The sequence below is a fragment of the Tamandua tetradactyla genome, chromosome 13, assembly GCF_023851605.1.
Source record: "Tamandua tetradactyla isolate mTamTet1 chromosome 13, mTamTet1.pri, whole genome shotgun sequence".
NCBI lineage: Eukaryota > Metazoa > Chordata > Mammalia > Pilosa > Myrmecophagidae > Tamandua > Tamandua tetradactyla.
In genome coordinates this window covers 59211287-59225653 of record NC_135339.1, presented here as the reverse complement: position 1 = coordinate 59225653, position 14367 = coordinate 59211287, and the positions used below count along the sequence as shown (strand labels likewise).

Sequence of the window (14367 nt, the reverse complement as noted above, 5' to 3'; positions counted from 1 at the left end):
TGTGGGAGGAATTGGAGGTAATAAGGCAAGCAGAGGGGGGCCAGGCCCCCCGGGCCCATATGCTCCTCTTGGGTGGCAGAGGTAGTTGCTCAGTGGCTCAACCACTTTCTCCCACCAAAGAGGGGTGACATCAGAGCATTGTAGAAATCAGGGAAAGCAGTTTGTTGTCTTGGTAGCACTTAACTAAGGCATTTAGGAAAGGGACTAAGTTAGCTGGAAATGCAGTCTAAAGGGACCCTGGTTTGATAAGAAAGGAAAAGTCACTGTTGGCCACGGCTGGAGACCTGGAAGCATCGGAAGTAGGGGCTAGGGGTGCATGCCCTAGCCCCTCCAGAAATCAGGAACCCCTCCAGGTATCAGGAAATGACAATAAGGCTGCCGCTGCCTGCTGATCACAGCAATAATCCAGCACAGCAGCAACGATGCCAGTCTAGGCCCAGAGGCCCTTCCCCACAGTCCTGAAATCCAAAAACCTCTAAAAGCCTCAAGTGCTGTTTCTGTTTGTGGGAAACTCAATTGATAGCAAAACCTGTCCTGGGCTGGTATGAGCTAGTTATAGGCTGTATTTGTACCACTTTAGTGTGAATATTCATGTTTCACTGCAGAAATATTAATGTGTTCAATTACGGGGTGCTGCCCCAAGTCCCTGCTTAGGGTGTTATGTAATAAATGGTATGTGCACTGCATTACCTTCTAAAATATGAACCCAAAAAATGTAAATTTCTAAATACATCTATCTGGCCCCACAGGGTTCAGGTAAGGGGCTGTGAACCTGTGGTGGCGCGGGGCTGCCGGGGAGTTCTCCCATGTGCCTGGCCTTCAACCAGGGCTCCATGTGCAGTTCCTCATTTAATTCCCACAGTGACACTGCACAGGAGGCACAGTTACAACCACCACTTGCAGAAGAGGCTCCAAGAGACCCCCTGGCTAGCTGGTGGCGAGCTCAGGGCTGTCTGGGTTGGGCACTCCTCTCTTACTGAGGACCCGCCTCTCAGTTTCGCCCATGGGTGAAACCACACTACCCAAGCCACATCAGAAACAGGCCTTAGAACAAACCTCCACTCGTGCAGTGGCCTGCAGGTCTCTTGGATCAGCTTCTCCCACTGGTCTCAAGAAGGACTTACCCTTCAGGCAGGGCCTCTGCTCCCCCAGGAACAACAGGCAGGGACAGAATGTCTCTGCTCCAGCCTCGAGCCACCCAGTGTCTGGCGGGCATCCCTGAGGCCAACCCCACAACCCACAGGTGATGCATCAGCTCCCCGGAGTCCTCAGGGTCTCAGAAGAGCCTCAGAGACCAAACCCTATCCTCTCCTGGGATATCCTGAGGCATGGTTTACACACTGCCATCCCCTACATGCACTCACACTCTCACACTCATTCACTCTCACACATCCTAAAATAGTCACTGACACTCGGCAAACCTCTGCAGCGCACAGCTGATGTCTCTGAAGGACCTTAGAGAATATCTCATCTATAAAACGGGAATAATCATTTCTGTCTAATAATAGCTACCACTGTTGTGTGCTGACTTGAACATAGTTATGCTCCCCATTGACAGATAGGAAAACTGAGGCTTAGAGATGCTAAGCAATTTGCCCGAAGTCAAACAGCTAGAACCTAGAAATGGAATCTAGGTAGAATTAGGACACAGGCTTGTCTTAGTCTATAAATTCTGACTTCCTGCCCATTTTACCATGCTAAGCTCACTCCCCCCCATACCCCTACCCTGGACTAACTAAAGAGTCAAGTTCTGGGGTTCTGTCCCCAAGTCCACTCTTCTTCAAGTTCACCTTCTCTGGTTCCTGCTGCTCTTCCTCTCCCTGTGTTCACCGTGTTGGGTCCTGTGAATGTTCCAGGTCTGAAATTGAGTAAAACAAGGGGGACAGAGTGGGGAGGCTCTGCCTTCGTGGTACCCTGGAAGGGCTGGAGTCACCAGCTGCCAGTAGTTCTCCCCCATTTTCCCCAGAACAAAGCTTCTTTTCATTGACCTTCAGAAGGTATGGACTTCGGAGGTTCTAAATGGTATGTGTTGTGTGGCGTACAGGCGCAATTGCCTGAGCTGAGGGTCCTTAGCCTCCATCCAATTCCCGAAGGGTTGGTAATCCGAAAGAGGTGGAGACCACTGCCTACAAGCCTCCCCAGTCTGCTCAAACCCCTGGTCATGCTCTAGGAAGAACAACTCCTTGCCCCCACTGAGTGTGGACCCTGCTGCCTTCTTGTTCTCCTGGAGGTAATACCTATCAGAGCTCAACTCCCAGCCCCTCAGCTGAACTTAGAGACCTACCCACCAACAAGAACTATTTCTTCTGAGACCAAAATCACATCCTACGTCCCAACAGAGAATTTAGGGGCCAGCTCCTGGAGGAACATTCTGGGATGTGTTTGGATGCTTAAATATTGACAGTCTCAGGATTTTCTTTATGATGTTTTAGGATCACAATGCAGAAGAATGTGAAATGTGGCTGTTGAGGGTCATCCCAGATTCACAGTAGCCCTAGTTTTTCTCCCCCGGCTCCTGCAGCCTGGGCATTCTCATAAGCCTCGGAGTTTGTTCTCTGAACTGAAGATATTTAAGTGCCCCCAAAGAGAAAGGAATCTCTCCTTGTTCTGAGATCTTCCTTGCAGCCGATGTTTCATCCACCTGGGGCACCCAGCCACCTCGTGGCAGGTGCCACAGGACACACCCAGGGACCAGAACCTGTGACCCTGGCCAACTCCCCGCCAACCCTCCCTTTCCTCCTCTCTCCAGGGGTGGCCACGTACACAGACAAGCTGTTCAAGTTCCGCAATAACCGGTGGGAAGATATCCTGAGTGACGAGGTCAACGTAGCTCGTGGTGTGGCCAGCCTTTTTGCCGGGCGCTCTGTAGCCTGTGTGGACAGGACGGTGAGTGCATGGGGGCCTGGAGGGTGGAGGACTGGAGAGAAGTGGTGAACACATCACAGTGACGTGAGAGCCAGGATAGGAGCCACCACCCTGCAGAGATTCCCTAACAGAATGGTGGCCCTTGAGGGCAGAGCCCAACACCGCATTGCCTGGTACAGCTCCCACAGTGTCTTACACGTGGTAGGTGCTAACGACTAACAACTAAGACTTTTAGGATGAGTTACAATAAACCAAGCTCCTTCACATCCTTTCTCCCATGCGGCTCTTCCAGCAACCAGGGAAGAAGCTGGCCAGGTGTTGGCGTCATTGTGTCCAGTGGACAGACGAAGGGAACTGAGGCCCAGCTTGGAGCACTGACTTGCCTCAAGACCCAAAATGGATCAGTGGTGCAGCCAGGACACGAATCAGAATCTGCTAGATTCTGTGCTGATTCATTCATTCACTTATTCAATCAACATTTATTAAGCACCTATTATATGCTAAGCATTGAGCCATAAGGCACAACATAAATATTTATGGGGCAAATGAAGGCATGGCAGAGGCATTCATGAGTGGGTGGAGGGTTTCCTGAATGTGCAAGTGCCTTCGGTCCTCAATACCTTCATCAACGCTTCCACACGCTGCTAGTCCACCCTATGCAAAGGGGCCTGACCCAAATTGGATGGGCAAGAAAAGCAGGAGAAAGGTCGAAGTGGGGAGGAGCAGAAGCAGCTGTAGTCATCTGCCCTATGGGGCAGCCTCCAGGGCTTATGTCTCAGCAAGCCCAGCCAGAGGGGGGGGGGCTTGCTGCAGTGGTGATTTATCCCTCCTGTCACCTGCTCTCCTGCTGCCCACCTCCTTGGCTTTATAAACAGTCATCTCTAAATCAGGGACCCAGCTGCTGCCCAGCTTCGCAGCGAGCATCCCTGGCCCCATTCAGGGGCAGGGGCAAGGGGGCTGGCTCACTTCAGAATTGAGATGGCACCATAGGGATTGGGGATTGTGTGAATCTTCACAGCAGGGGCCCGCAGGCCTTCAGGGAAGGCAGGTGCCAGGTATAAATATTTATTTCTTAACAAGCTGGTGCTGGGAAGAGAAGCCAAGCTGGGCTGTGAAGACACATTTAGCCCTGACCTGAATTTGTGCCACCTGGACTTCTGCCTGGTGGGAGGGCATGGGGAGGCATCTCTGTGAACAGGCCCAAAGAGTGGGGAGGGTCTGGGAGATGCCAGCCTGGTCACAGCTGGGAGCCTCTCCCTGGCTCCTCTTGCCTTCCTATCTCACTCATTTAGGACCAAAGCTCTCTGCACTGGGTTAAGGTGGGAAACTTCTCAGAGAGCTGGTAGGAGGTACATGAAGGTTAATCAAAAAGGGCCCCTCTCTTTGTCCTAACAAGGTCATCTGCACAGTAACGCATTTAACCACAGGACAAAGGCACCATGTGAAAGGCAAAACTAAACTAAAAAAAGGCACCTTGGCACTGCAGCATGGTGGGCAGGCCCTTGAAAGCTTGCTCCCTCCCCGCCCAGGCCAGACTGCCATTTCCCAAGCCTCAGAGAAGAAAAAGGAACTCCCGCAGTCTGTCTGCCACCAGGAGTGGGGTTGCTTTCTGAGTCCAGCCTGGAAATGAAGGAGATGCCTTTTTACCCATCTACTACCCTGCCTCTGGGTGAAATGGTATCAAACACAACTATTTAACCACAGTTTCTATTACTGCATCCACCCTGCACCTCCTTCCTCTGTCCCTACCTGGGCCCTTTAGTCCACCTCCTCAGTGGTTCTCAAAGTATGGTCCCCCACCACCAGCACCAGCACCAGCACTGTTAGAAATATAAGTTATCGGGTCCACCCCAAGCTTACTGAATCAGAAAGTCTGCAGGTAGGGCTCAGCAATCTGTGTTGCTGATTGAATCAGCATCTAGGTGATTCTGATGCCTCTAAAGTCTGAGAGCCAATACCCCAGGTAAATGTCTCAGCCCGGCCAAGTTCTAGTCCTCCTCCTCACCCCTTCCAGCCCCCATTCATGCTGTGCCCCAAACCTGGCAACCTTGCCTTCCCTTTACCTTCAGCTGCCTCATCACTCACCCACCTTTCTGGATCCAGCTCAAAGCTGATCTCTTACAAGAAGAATTCATTGATCAATAATGATTATGCCTCATGTTCATATAGCATTTTTATCTTTTCAAAGACCTTTCACATATGTTGTCTCTTTTCATCTTCTCAATAACCCTTCCAGGAAGCAGGGGGAGTATGCTCCCCATTTAATGCAATGCAGCCTGGAGAGGGTGAGGAACCTGCCCAAGCAACAGAGCCAGTTAGGGGCAGAGCTGGCCTGGCCGTCAGGCTGATATCTCCAAGGCAAAAGTTCTCCACATGTGGTCCCCAAACCAATAGCATCAGCTTCACCTGGGAACTTGTTAGAAATGCAAATTCTCAGGCCCCCACCCCGCCCTGCCAGGCACTAAGGGATGGGACCCAGTATCTGTCCCCACAAGCCCTCCAGGTGATTCTGATAGACACTAAGGCATGAGAACCACTGCTGGGGACCAAAAGCTACAGGAACATCTCCCTTCTCCTGGGATCATCTTACTGCCTCAGACTTAGTGTAGTCCAGTGCACAAGTGCATATCTGCAGTCTTCTACAACTGCAACACTCTATGTTTATCAGTTTTAACACAACCAATAAATTGAAGTAAGGAATAAGGTATAACTGAATTTTGTAAATATCCTACTTTCGAGCAGAGTGCATTTTAGTCCGTTTGGGATTAATTGTCCCTTTGTTGATGAGATCCAACAGGTGGCAGAGTTGGGAACAGTGACAGTGAAGGGGCTCTTTCCCTTGTGGCCCCATTCATTCATTCTTCAGCCAATCATTACACACTCACGCACCGAGTACCTGTGCTTGGCAAGGGCCTCCCAAAACGCTCCCCAGTCAGGAAGCCGCGTGGTAGAGCAGTGCCTCCCAAACTTTGATTTTGCACAAGGACCACAAGGGTGTCTTGTTAAAATGCAGATTCTAACTCAGTAGATCTGGGTTAGGGCCTGCGATGCTGTGTTTCTAACATGCTCTCAGGTGACATTACTTTGTGTAACAAGGTTTGTGAAGGATTGGATCCCAGGTAGCAGCATAGAGGTTCAGATAACCAGGAAAGCCTTATAGAACACTCCTTCGGGGAACAGATTTCCACCAGCTCCTCCCTTGACACTCCCTGCCTTGTAGTTTACATTCTAGCAACATTTAGTGAACTGCTTGGGGTTTCTCTACATCTACTATTCTCATTCTCATCTCTCCCCTCCACTTCACTTTGCTGAGATTCCTCTTGGGAAATCTTTTCGGAACTTCCCGTGGGTAGGTGCCCTTCCTTTGGGTCAAGAGCCCATGTCAGTTTCAGAGAAACTGAACCAACAGCAGATGCGTGCGTGTGTGCCCGTATGCACATGTGTGTATATGTATATGTATATGTATATATATATAAAGATACTTATATTAAGAAATTATCAGGGCTGGCAAGACCAAACTCCATAGGGCAGACCGACAAGCTGGAAACTCAGACAAGAGTTGATGTTGCTGGCTTGAGGCAGAATGTCTTTGTCTCTAGCTAAACACAGCTTTTTGCTCTTAAGCATTTCAAGATAGCATGAGGCCCACCCATAATATTGAGAGTAATCTCCTTTACTTAAAGTCAACTGATTGCAGATGTTAATCACATGTATCAAATACCTTCACAGCAACATCTAGACCAGCATTTGGCCAAACAGCTGTACACCATACCCTAGGCAAATGACACACAAAAGTAACCATCAGAAAACCCCTCCCTATGCACCCAGGAAGTCCAGTGCCTATTCTCTGTCATATTATTGTGAAATTGTCGGTGTGACTTCATCTCCAGTAGACCCTGAGCTCCTTCTTCCTTGACCTCACCCCCAAAATCACACAGATTCAAGTGGCTCTTAATCAGCTTCCTCAAAGAAGATCATCCCACAGAAAGTATAATAAAGTCAGTGACCAGTTAGAGGAGATGAGGATCCACACCTCGGGCCATTGGATAAGAAATAGAAGGAAGCAAAGAGGGCCAAGAAGAGGGGGGTAACGACACACTTCTGTTGCCTTGAGTTCAGCTGTTCCTCGTTTCATTTTCTGTTTATGGCTTGCCTTTCAAACTAGACTATCAGCAACCTAAGGACAGGGGCTTTGTCTACGAGCACAGTGCTTGCGCATAATGAGTTCAAGAAATAGTTACTATCTGGTTAATTGGAGAGAAGTGAGGAAAGGATGAGAAGAGAGCTAGAAAAATGATTCCGAAATGGTGTTGCTCCCCAGAGGCATCCATTGAAGAAATCACACCATTATAATTACAGGCAAAAAGAATCTTACATCAAGAGTGTTTTGGCTTAGAGAAGAGAATAACTGCAGCAAAGAGAAGCTGGTGCCCAGGGCTTCTCCTGGAGACAAAAGGCAAAAAAACATTTGAGACAATGTTGTAAAGGTAGATGCAACATAATGCTTATTTCTAGCAATATGGGAGGAAAGAGGGCAATGGAAGAAGGAAGGAGGGCCCTGAAATTCTATGCCTGTTGTGTTACCTAAGCACAGGAATGAAGAAGTGTGTGTGTGTGTGTGTGTGAATTTGCTTGTCATCTTGGCTGGAGTGAGCTTGAATGGGAGACAGAAAGACTGAGAATAATGGGAGTTGGTAGATCAATCAATCAGCAAATATTTATTGAGCAGCTACCCTGGCTGGCAGCTGGCGAGAGCTCAGCTGGAGGGAGGCACATTAGAAAATTGTCTATAAAAAGGTGATTATGGGGGAGATGGAGGGATGTGTTCTCCTGGAACAGGACAGAGGGAACAGGAGGGCTGTTTTGTCGTACAAGTCTGGTGGGGGAGGGATGGAGAATGCCATGTCCACTGTAGCTTTTGTGAAAGACACCTCTGGAATGGTGCCATGCACAGCCTGCAGGGCCATGCACAACAGATCTGGGAGAAGAACCCAACCCTGTGAAAGAGCTGTCTGTGGTCCGAAGAAAGGAGGGGGAATAATTGCTTTCTGGGAAAAGGATCAGGATGAGCCAGTGATGGACCTGCTCATTACTCCTTCCCTTACTCCTCAGGGCTCTGGACGCTACTCTATCTACATCGCCAATTATGCCTACGGTAATGTGGGCCCCGATGCCCTCATCGAGATGGACCCCGAGGCCAGTGACCTTTCTCAGGGCATTCTGGCACTCAGAAACGTGGCTGCTGAGGCTGGGGTCAGCAAATATACAGGTATGCAGGGTGACATGGGTGGCTGTGAGCTGGAGGGGCTGGGGCCTGGGGATGGGGTCTGCAAGGCCAAGTCTAATTTATCAAGAGGCCACAGGGGAGGGGAGGCTTATGTCCCTGGGGAAGGGAGGAGGAAGGTTTTACTCCATCCTACTACCCAACAGAAGGCTTCTCCAGTGCCACCTTTCCAAGGGTGGATGAGCTATCTGGCAGGTGCAGGCTTTGGGGGGCCCAAGAGGGGACATTAGACATAAGCGCCTGCTGGAAAGTGGGGTGAGAACATGACGATAGCATCTTCTCCCTGGAACCTCTTGCCCCATTCCCTGCTGTGACCCAAATGATGGGTGAATAGGTTCTGTAGTGAAAAACTGACAAATCGCAAAAGCTGAAATTTAAAGCATTCTTTATTGCCGAACAGTAGGTGAAATTATTTACTTATATATACGAGACCAGGAATGGAGCGCTAAATCCCTACGCTTCAGCTGGGTCCTGTCTCGGATAAGTGAGCTCAAAGAATTGTGTTCTTGTTCTAAAACCTCTCCAGCATTTTTTTTTGAAGTCACCCTCCCCCTGCATCTTTCTGGATGGGGGACCTATTGTCAGAGTCTCTGACAGGGAAATCTTTCTAGGGAAGGCTGTTTTTCTAATTCCAGCGCGGCTGCTGACTAAACTCTGATAATCTGCCAATAGACTGCTGATGGTAGAGCAATCCAGTTCCTGTTTTGGGTGCCAAAAATCAGGAAGCCAGAGCTGTGTACAACAACTTCTCAAGCAAACTTCACCCTAACTCATGTCCAACCTGCACTTTGGACATATAAATTCTCTTGTTGGTTGACCTTCCCAGGATATCCTTTCCAACTTGTACTCCCAACTTCCAGAGTGGCAGCTGGCCTGAATCTAAATCCTGGGGCTGGAAGGTTACTTGAGGGCACATTTGGGCCATGCCCTACCTTCAGACACCTGGGTGGCTGCAAATTCTCAAAGTCCAACCCAGAAAGTGTTGTCACTGCCTTCCCCGAGTTTATGATGCTTTCTCTAGCTAACTTTCCACCTCGGTGAAAGGGAGAGATTAATGTTGACCTGTCTGACAAAGTTTGTGGGAACAAATGACTAGACAATAAAATTGTTTGCACAGCTCAAGCCCCATCAAAGTGCTCGGGAGCTCTGGGTATGAATGTGCAGCAAAAAAGGGCTGAGTGTCAGTCATAAAACATGTTTCCCTGGGAAAAGGAATAAACATGCAGGAGCATCAGCCTAGAATTGTACAGACAATTTTTCTGAATAGTTCCCAGTTCTGTGCACTGGGTTGGCTTGGCAATTAAGTGCCTTGATCTGCAGGAAAATGCGGGTGGGCTGAGGGGAAGAAGCACTTGAAAATGATGAGATAGAAGGGAGGCAAGGGCTGGGAGAGAGAGTTAAACACAGAATAAAAGAATTCAGAAGGTTGCGGCTGGGTTTGGGTAGGAAGGGGCATTGTTCATGTTAGCCAGGCTGGCAGAGGGGCTGGCAGGGGACCAAGGAGGGGGAAGGAGGAGACCAAGAGGAGACAGCTGAGGAGCATGGATGCAATGGGAGTACGAGTCAACTGTTCCAGGCTGTTCTGCATGGAGAGGGCAGCTTAAGGAAGGGACAGCAGCTTCTGTTGAGGCATGGAGAGAGGCCGGGGCAGCTGGCGTGCCCAGAGGACACATTAGAGCAGCTTCACAGGCTTCCAAAAGCTGTTTGGCTGACAAGAACCTATTTGGCCCACCAAGTTTACTATTCTGTCTGCCCGCCTTCCCCAGCCCACCCTTTCCTTACCCGCCAAGCCCCCAGTGCTACCCTACAGCCTCCCTTGTCACTCAGCTAATGACACACAGACATCTGGCTAGAAAACTAGCCCAGAGTATCTCCCCTCCGCCGCCCCGAGCTTCAGGAATGAACCCCAAATGTTAGGACCAGCATGCTGAGCCCAGCCTGATTGCCGAGTCTCTGGGCTCGTGGCCAGTGCTCAGCCCCAGGTGGAGCCGTGGGGCCTGAGAAGGGGGGAAATAAGCAGGCAGGGGGCGAGCTGAGCCCTGAGCAGGCTGGAAGGGAGGCAAGCCAAGGCCAGATGTGCGTTCAGGGAGCCGGTGTCCCCCGAGCCAAGCCGCACGACACCCATCTGCTAGGCAGGAGTGTGACCTAGGAGAACAGGGGAGATGATATAGGCCAAGACTCCCATAGAACAAACTGAGGTCCAGCAAGGGGAGAAGGGGCTTGGCCAAGGTCACACTGGAGGCTTGCAGAAAAACTGCAGTTAGAGCTCCGGGTCCTGCTGCCTGCACTGCCACAACCGGCTGACCTTCGATGACCTCCAGCTTGAGGTTCTTCCTCCAGCCTGCGAGACACCAGGGAGGGGCTGGCCAAGGAGGAAGGCCCCACAGCAGGAATGAAGCCCCGGGGATTTGCACTCAGGACTTTAATTGCAGTCCCCGATTTCTGTGGCCGGAGCAGCTGCTTGGCCTGGAGTGATCCGGGCAGCAAGGGGAGGCCTGGGCAATGCCGGCGGGCAGCGCCATTTCCGCTCGGGCTGTCCGGCTCCACGGGAAGGGAGGGGAGGCCGCCTCTCCAGACACTATCGATTCCGGCCACCGCCACTGTGCTGGGTCACAGTGCCATCTAGCGGCCAGTGTGCACGCTCCTGAGGACTGGAGGGCCCTGAGGGCAGCGCAGCAGAAAGCGAGTGCTGAGTTGGGCCACGGGAAGGGCCCTCTCCCATCCCCTGGTTCGATGAGAATACCAGGCTCCAGCCTCCCCAGCTGCCCCAGGGAGCCACGACAGTGCCAGGAGCAGCCCCGCCTGGGAGTCCTGAGGACTGGGTTCTCACCCTTACCTAGGGCCTGGCGTGGAACCAGAAGTGGGGAGGTGGGATCCAGATGCTGGGCCCTGGCTCTGCTAACTGGTGACCTTGGGCATGTCGCTCAGCACCCCCTGAGCACCTTGAACTACTCTGGTAGGATGGTTACGAGTGCAGGGTCTGGGGCAAGGGTGCCAGCTGCAGCCCCTGCCTTACCATGTCTTCCAGTCCCTACAGCAGTGGGCAAGGCTTGACCTCCCTCAGCATTCGTTTTCTTATCTTCCAAGTGGGGTGCAGTGGGAAAGAAAGGAGATAAACCCGCGACCTGTTGGGCACAGAGCCTGACGGTAGGATGTGCCCCCAACTGTAGCAAATAGCCCTTTCCTCCCCTGAGGCTCGGATGGAATGGTGCCAGATCCCTCTGCTGGGCATCTTCTGGGTACCGGGAGCACCATGCGAGGCCCAGGAGGAAGCCCAGGGCCAGCGGCCCCAGCTGCACTCATGGGCTTCTCTGTGTGTCCTGTGGCCTGCCGTCTTCATCCCCGTGCCCACCCGGAATCCATCTCTTCCTCCTTCCCATGTGACCCTGCCTCCCCCGGGCCTCTACCCCCTCTTCAGGAATTCTGCATTTTGGCCACCTCTTCACGGAAGCATCTGTCCAGGCTGCCAAGGTGGTGATTAAAGAAGCCTTAAAAGAAATTTAGAAAGAAAATGAAGGTGGATTTATGATGTCGGGCGGGGAGTTTTGCTGTTGGCCAGGAGTAGTGTGGAACAAAGCGAAGGGCAGATCTGATTTATAGGATAGTCATTATTGGAGGAGACGGAGATGCCTGAAGCCCAGCTGAGGCACTGGCAGATCCCCACCAGCGGGCTCTGGAGAGGTGACGGGGGTGACAGAGTGGGGGACGCAGAACTCCCAGGCTTCCCAGCGGGTGCTGACCTTTCCATGGGAGCACAGCCTGTCCAGCTGCCGGGGACAGGCAGGGCTGGAGTGACAGGCTTCTCAGCCAGGGGCCCCGGATCCCCAGGAATGCAGCCACACTGGGTGTCACATGCATTCGATGGTCATCCAGAGGAGACATTTGTCTTTTTGAACAAACACAGATAGGTTATAGATTAGAAATGTAATTTTTCGCATGCATTTTTATTTTTTCAGCTAAAACAAGATTTTAAAGCATTTCAAGCCTGTGGCTAGCCACTCTGGGCTATGCCCCAGCCTCACTGGAGTACAAACCCAGCCATCTCTACCACTGGGGTCTTTACCAGAGACATTGGTGAAGCCCGCTGCGGAGAAAGCGCGGGCTCTGCAGTAGAATCCACATTATAACTCCCCCGCCCGCTAACCGTGATCACTCCTTGTTGAGCCTCGGTTTCCCCACTAGAATATGTGATCAGAAGGCGTGGCTTGAGTTGTGATGAGGCTGAAATGAGATGAAACATGTATGGTACCTGGTACACAGCACCGAACAGTGGTTCGCCAGGACTATTCCTGCCACCCCTTTAGCCGCCCCTTGTCCTGAGCAGCCTCTTCTAGCCCCCTCACTGCTGACGGTGAGGCAGTAAGGAGCGTCTCACCCCCTACACCCACCACGTTGCCAAGGCTTGGAAATCTCCCACCCAGTGAATAAATGATGGAGGCTGTGCCCCTGCCCACCTCCCTTCCCTTGGCGTCCTGCAGGGGTGGTGGGCGGGATGGGCTGGGGGAAGCAGGCAAACTGTCCTTGTCTAATACCTTCCACCCCAAATAGTCGAACCCTGCCCAGCATCCCGAAGGTTCACAGAGCTCTCGAGAGTGGCGACACTAACACCAGCACAGTATTATTCTGTTTTAGAATTTTCAGGAAATTGTAGTGCGAGGCCCTGTTGCCAGCCTGCCCTTTATCTGCAGCGATTCTCTCTCCAGCACAAGACCCATCCCCCCAGCCCTGCACGTTCCAGCATCTTTGCCCTATTCTTTTACAAAATCTTGGATGTTCGCAGAAGCCTGCAGGCCTTGGTGTCCACCAGAATCATATTTCTCTCAAGATCTCAGCAGATTAATCCTCAGGGTCCAAGCTCCCTGGCTGATGGACCTTATCTCAGAGCCTCCACGGGCCCAGGAATCAGCTCCCAAACACTTGTCCTGTGTTCCATCTGAAGGATGCATTGAAAAGTAGAGCTGGAAGGAGCCTTGGCTCTCTTCTCATTGCACCACCCATTTTACAGGGAAGGAAACTGAGGCCAGGAGAGAACATTTCCTTGGAGAAAGGAAAAAGCAGGGCCAGGACCTAGAAAGGCTTTTCTTCAGCACCGGAATCCTGGCACTTCTTAATCCCTGGGTCCTCAGGCCCAAAATTTGGGGGTGGTTCTGCATGGCTCCCCTTTCCCACAACCTCCCTTTCCCTTCCCCTTCCCTCCTCCCAACCCTCCCCCACCCCCGCCCCCAAGGGCAGGCCTGAGAGGTGGATACTGGGCCTGAATTGGGCTTGAATGTCTGTCACTGAGTGCTGGTGTTCAGGGCTACAGGGGTCCAGTTCTTGAGGGTGAGGCTGCCCCGTGGGGCTTGGGCACCACAAACAGAAACCCTAGGTCCAGGCAGACCATCAGAGGCGGTGCCGGAAGTGGGGGGCCACTGGGGAGGCATTTCCCCTGTAATTCCTGCCGCCCAGCCTCGGAGTAAGCAGAAGCCACCAGGGAGAGGTGGGGGGGAGGGGCATTCACACCCAACAGCAGAAGAAGGAGGCCTTTGAAGCTTGCAAGTGCTGGGGAAAAGAAAGGATTTTATTCACCCAGCAGGTGGTAAATAGTCCCAGCTAATGAGTATGTGGCACCTGACATTTTCCAAGGTACCTTCCAAAAGCCAGCTCACTTAATATTTACAGCAGCCTGTGAAGAAGGTTTTATTATTATTATTATTATTACCAGTCGCATGTCATAGGGGAAAAAAAGAGCCCAGAAAGGTTCCGTGCTGTGACCAAGGGACACAGCTCAAACTTACACTTTCTGGTTCCCAGTAGCCGTTCCTACCACTGGAACTACCTTTCCAGCCTCAACGGGGGAACTGCTCATCCCCAAGAGGATGTGCTGGCCTCAGATAGAAAAGAATTAATTGATGTAAAGTGGAATTAGCTCCCTACTGGAATGCTGTTCTCCCAGGCTAAAGATATTCGGAGCTGCCCCCTGCGAGAACCCCTATGGTGTGTGCTAAGCCCTTAGGAGGCGGATGTGACAGAGGAAGAAGAGGAGGAAGGGAAGGAGCAGAGAAAGAGGGATGAGGTCCTGGTAGAAGATTCCTGCTGAATAAGGGCCCTTTGTCATTGACTGGGCAGGGAGTCAGGGTGTCAAGCTGCATTTACAGTGGATGGGTTTTATTGGTCTGGGGAGGATTTACATGTTCCCCCTGGGAACAGAGCTTCTCCTGTGACATCAGGGAAGGGAC

At 51.6% G+C, this 14367-nt stretch overlaps 1 protein-coding gene across 1 annotated transcript in view; it reads left to right on the top strand.

The window, feature by feature from the left end:
• CRTAC1 (cartilage acidic protein 1) overlaps positions 1–14367 on the top strand; it is a 137217-nt gene that overhangs the window by 94910 nt on the left and 27940 nt on the right. Inside the window, exons 4-5 of the mRNA XM_077125676.1 lie at positions 2750–2886; positions 7978–8134. Of these exons, the coding sequence (XP_076981791.1) occupies positions 2750–2886; positions 7978–8134 (294 nt within the window). The remainder of the gene's footprint in view (positions 1–2749; positions 2887–7977; positions 8135–14367) is intronic.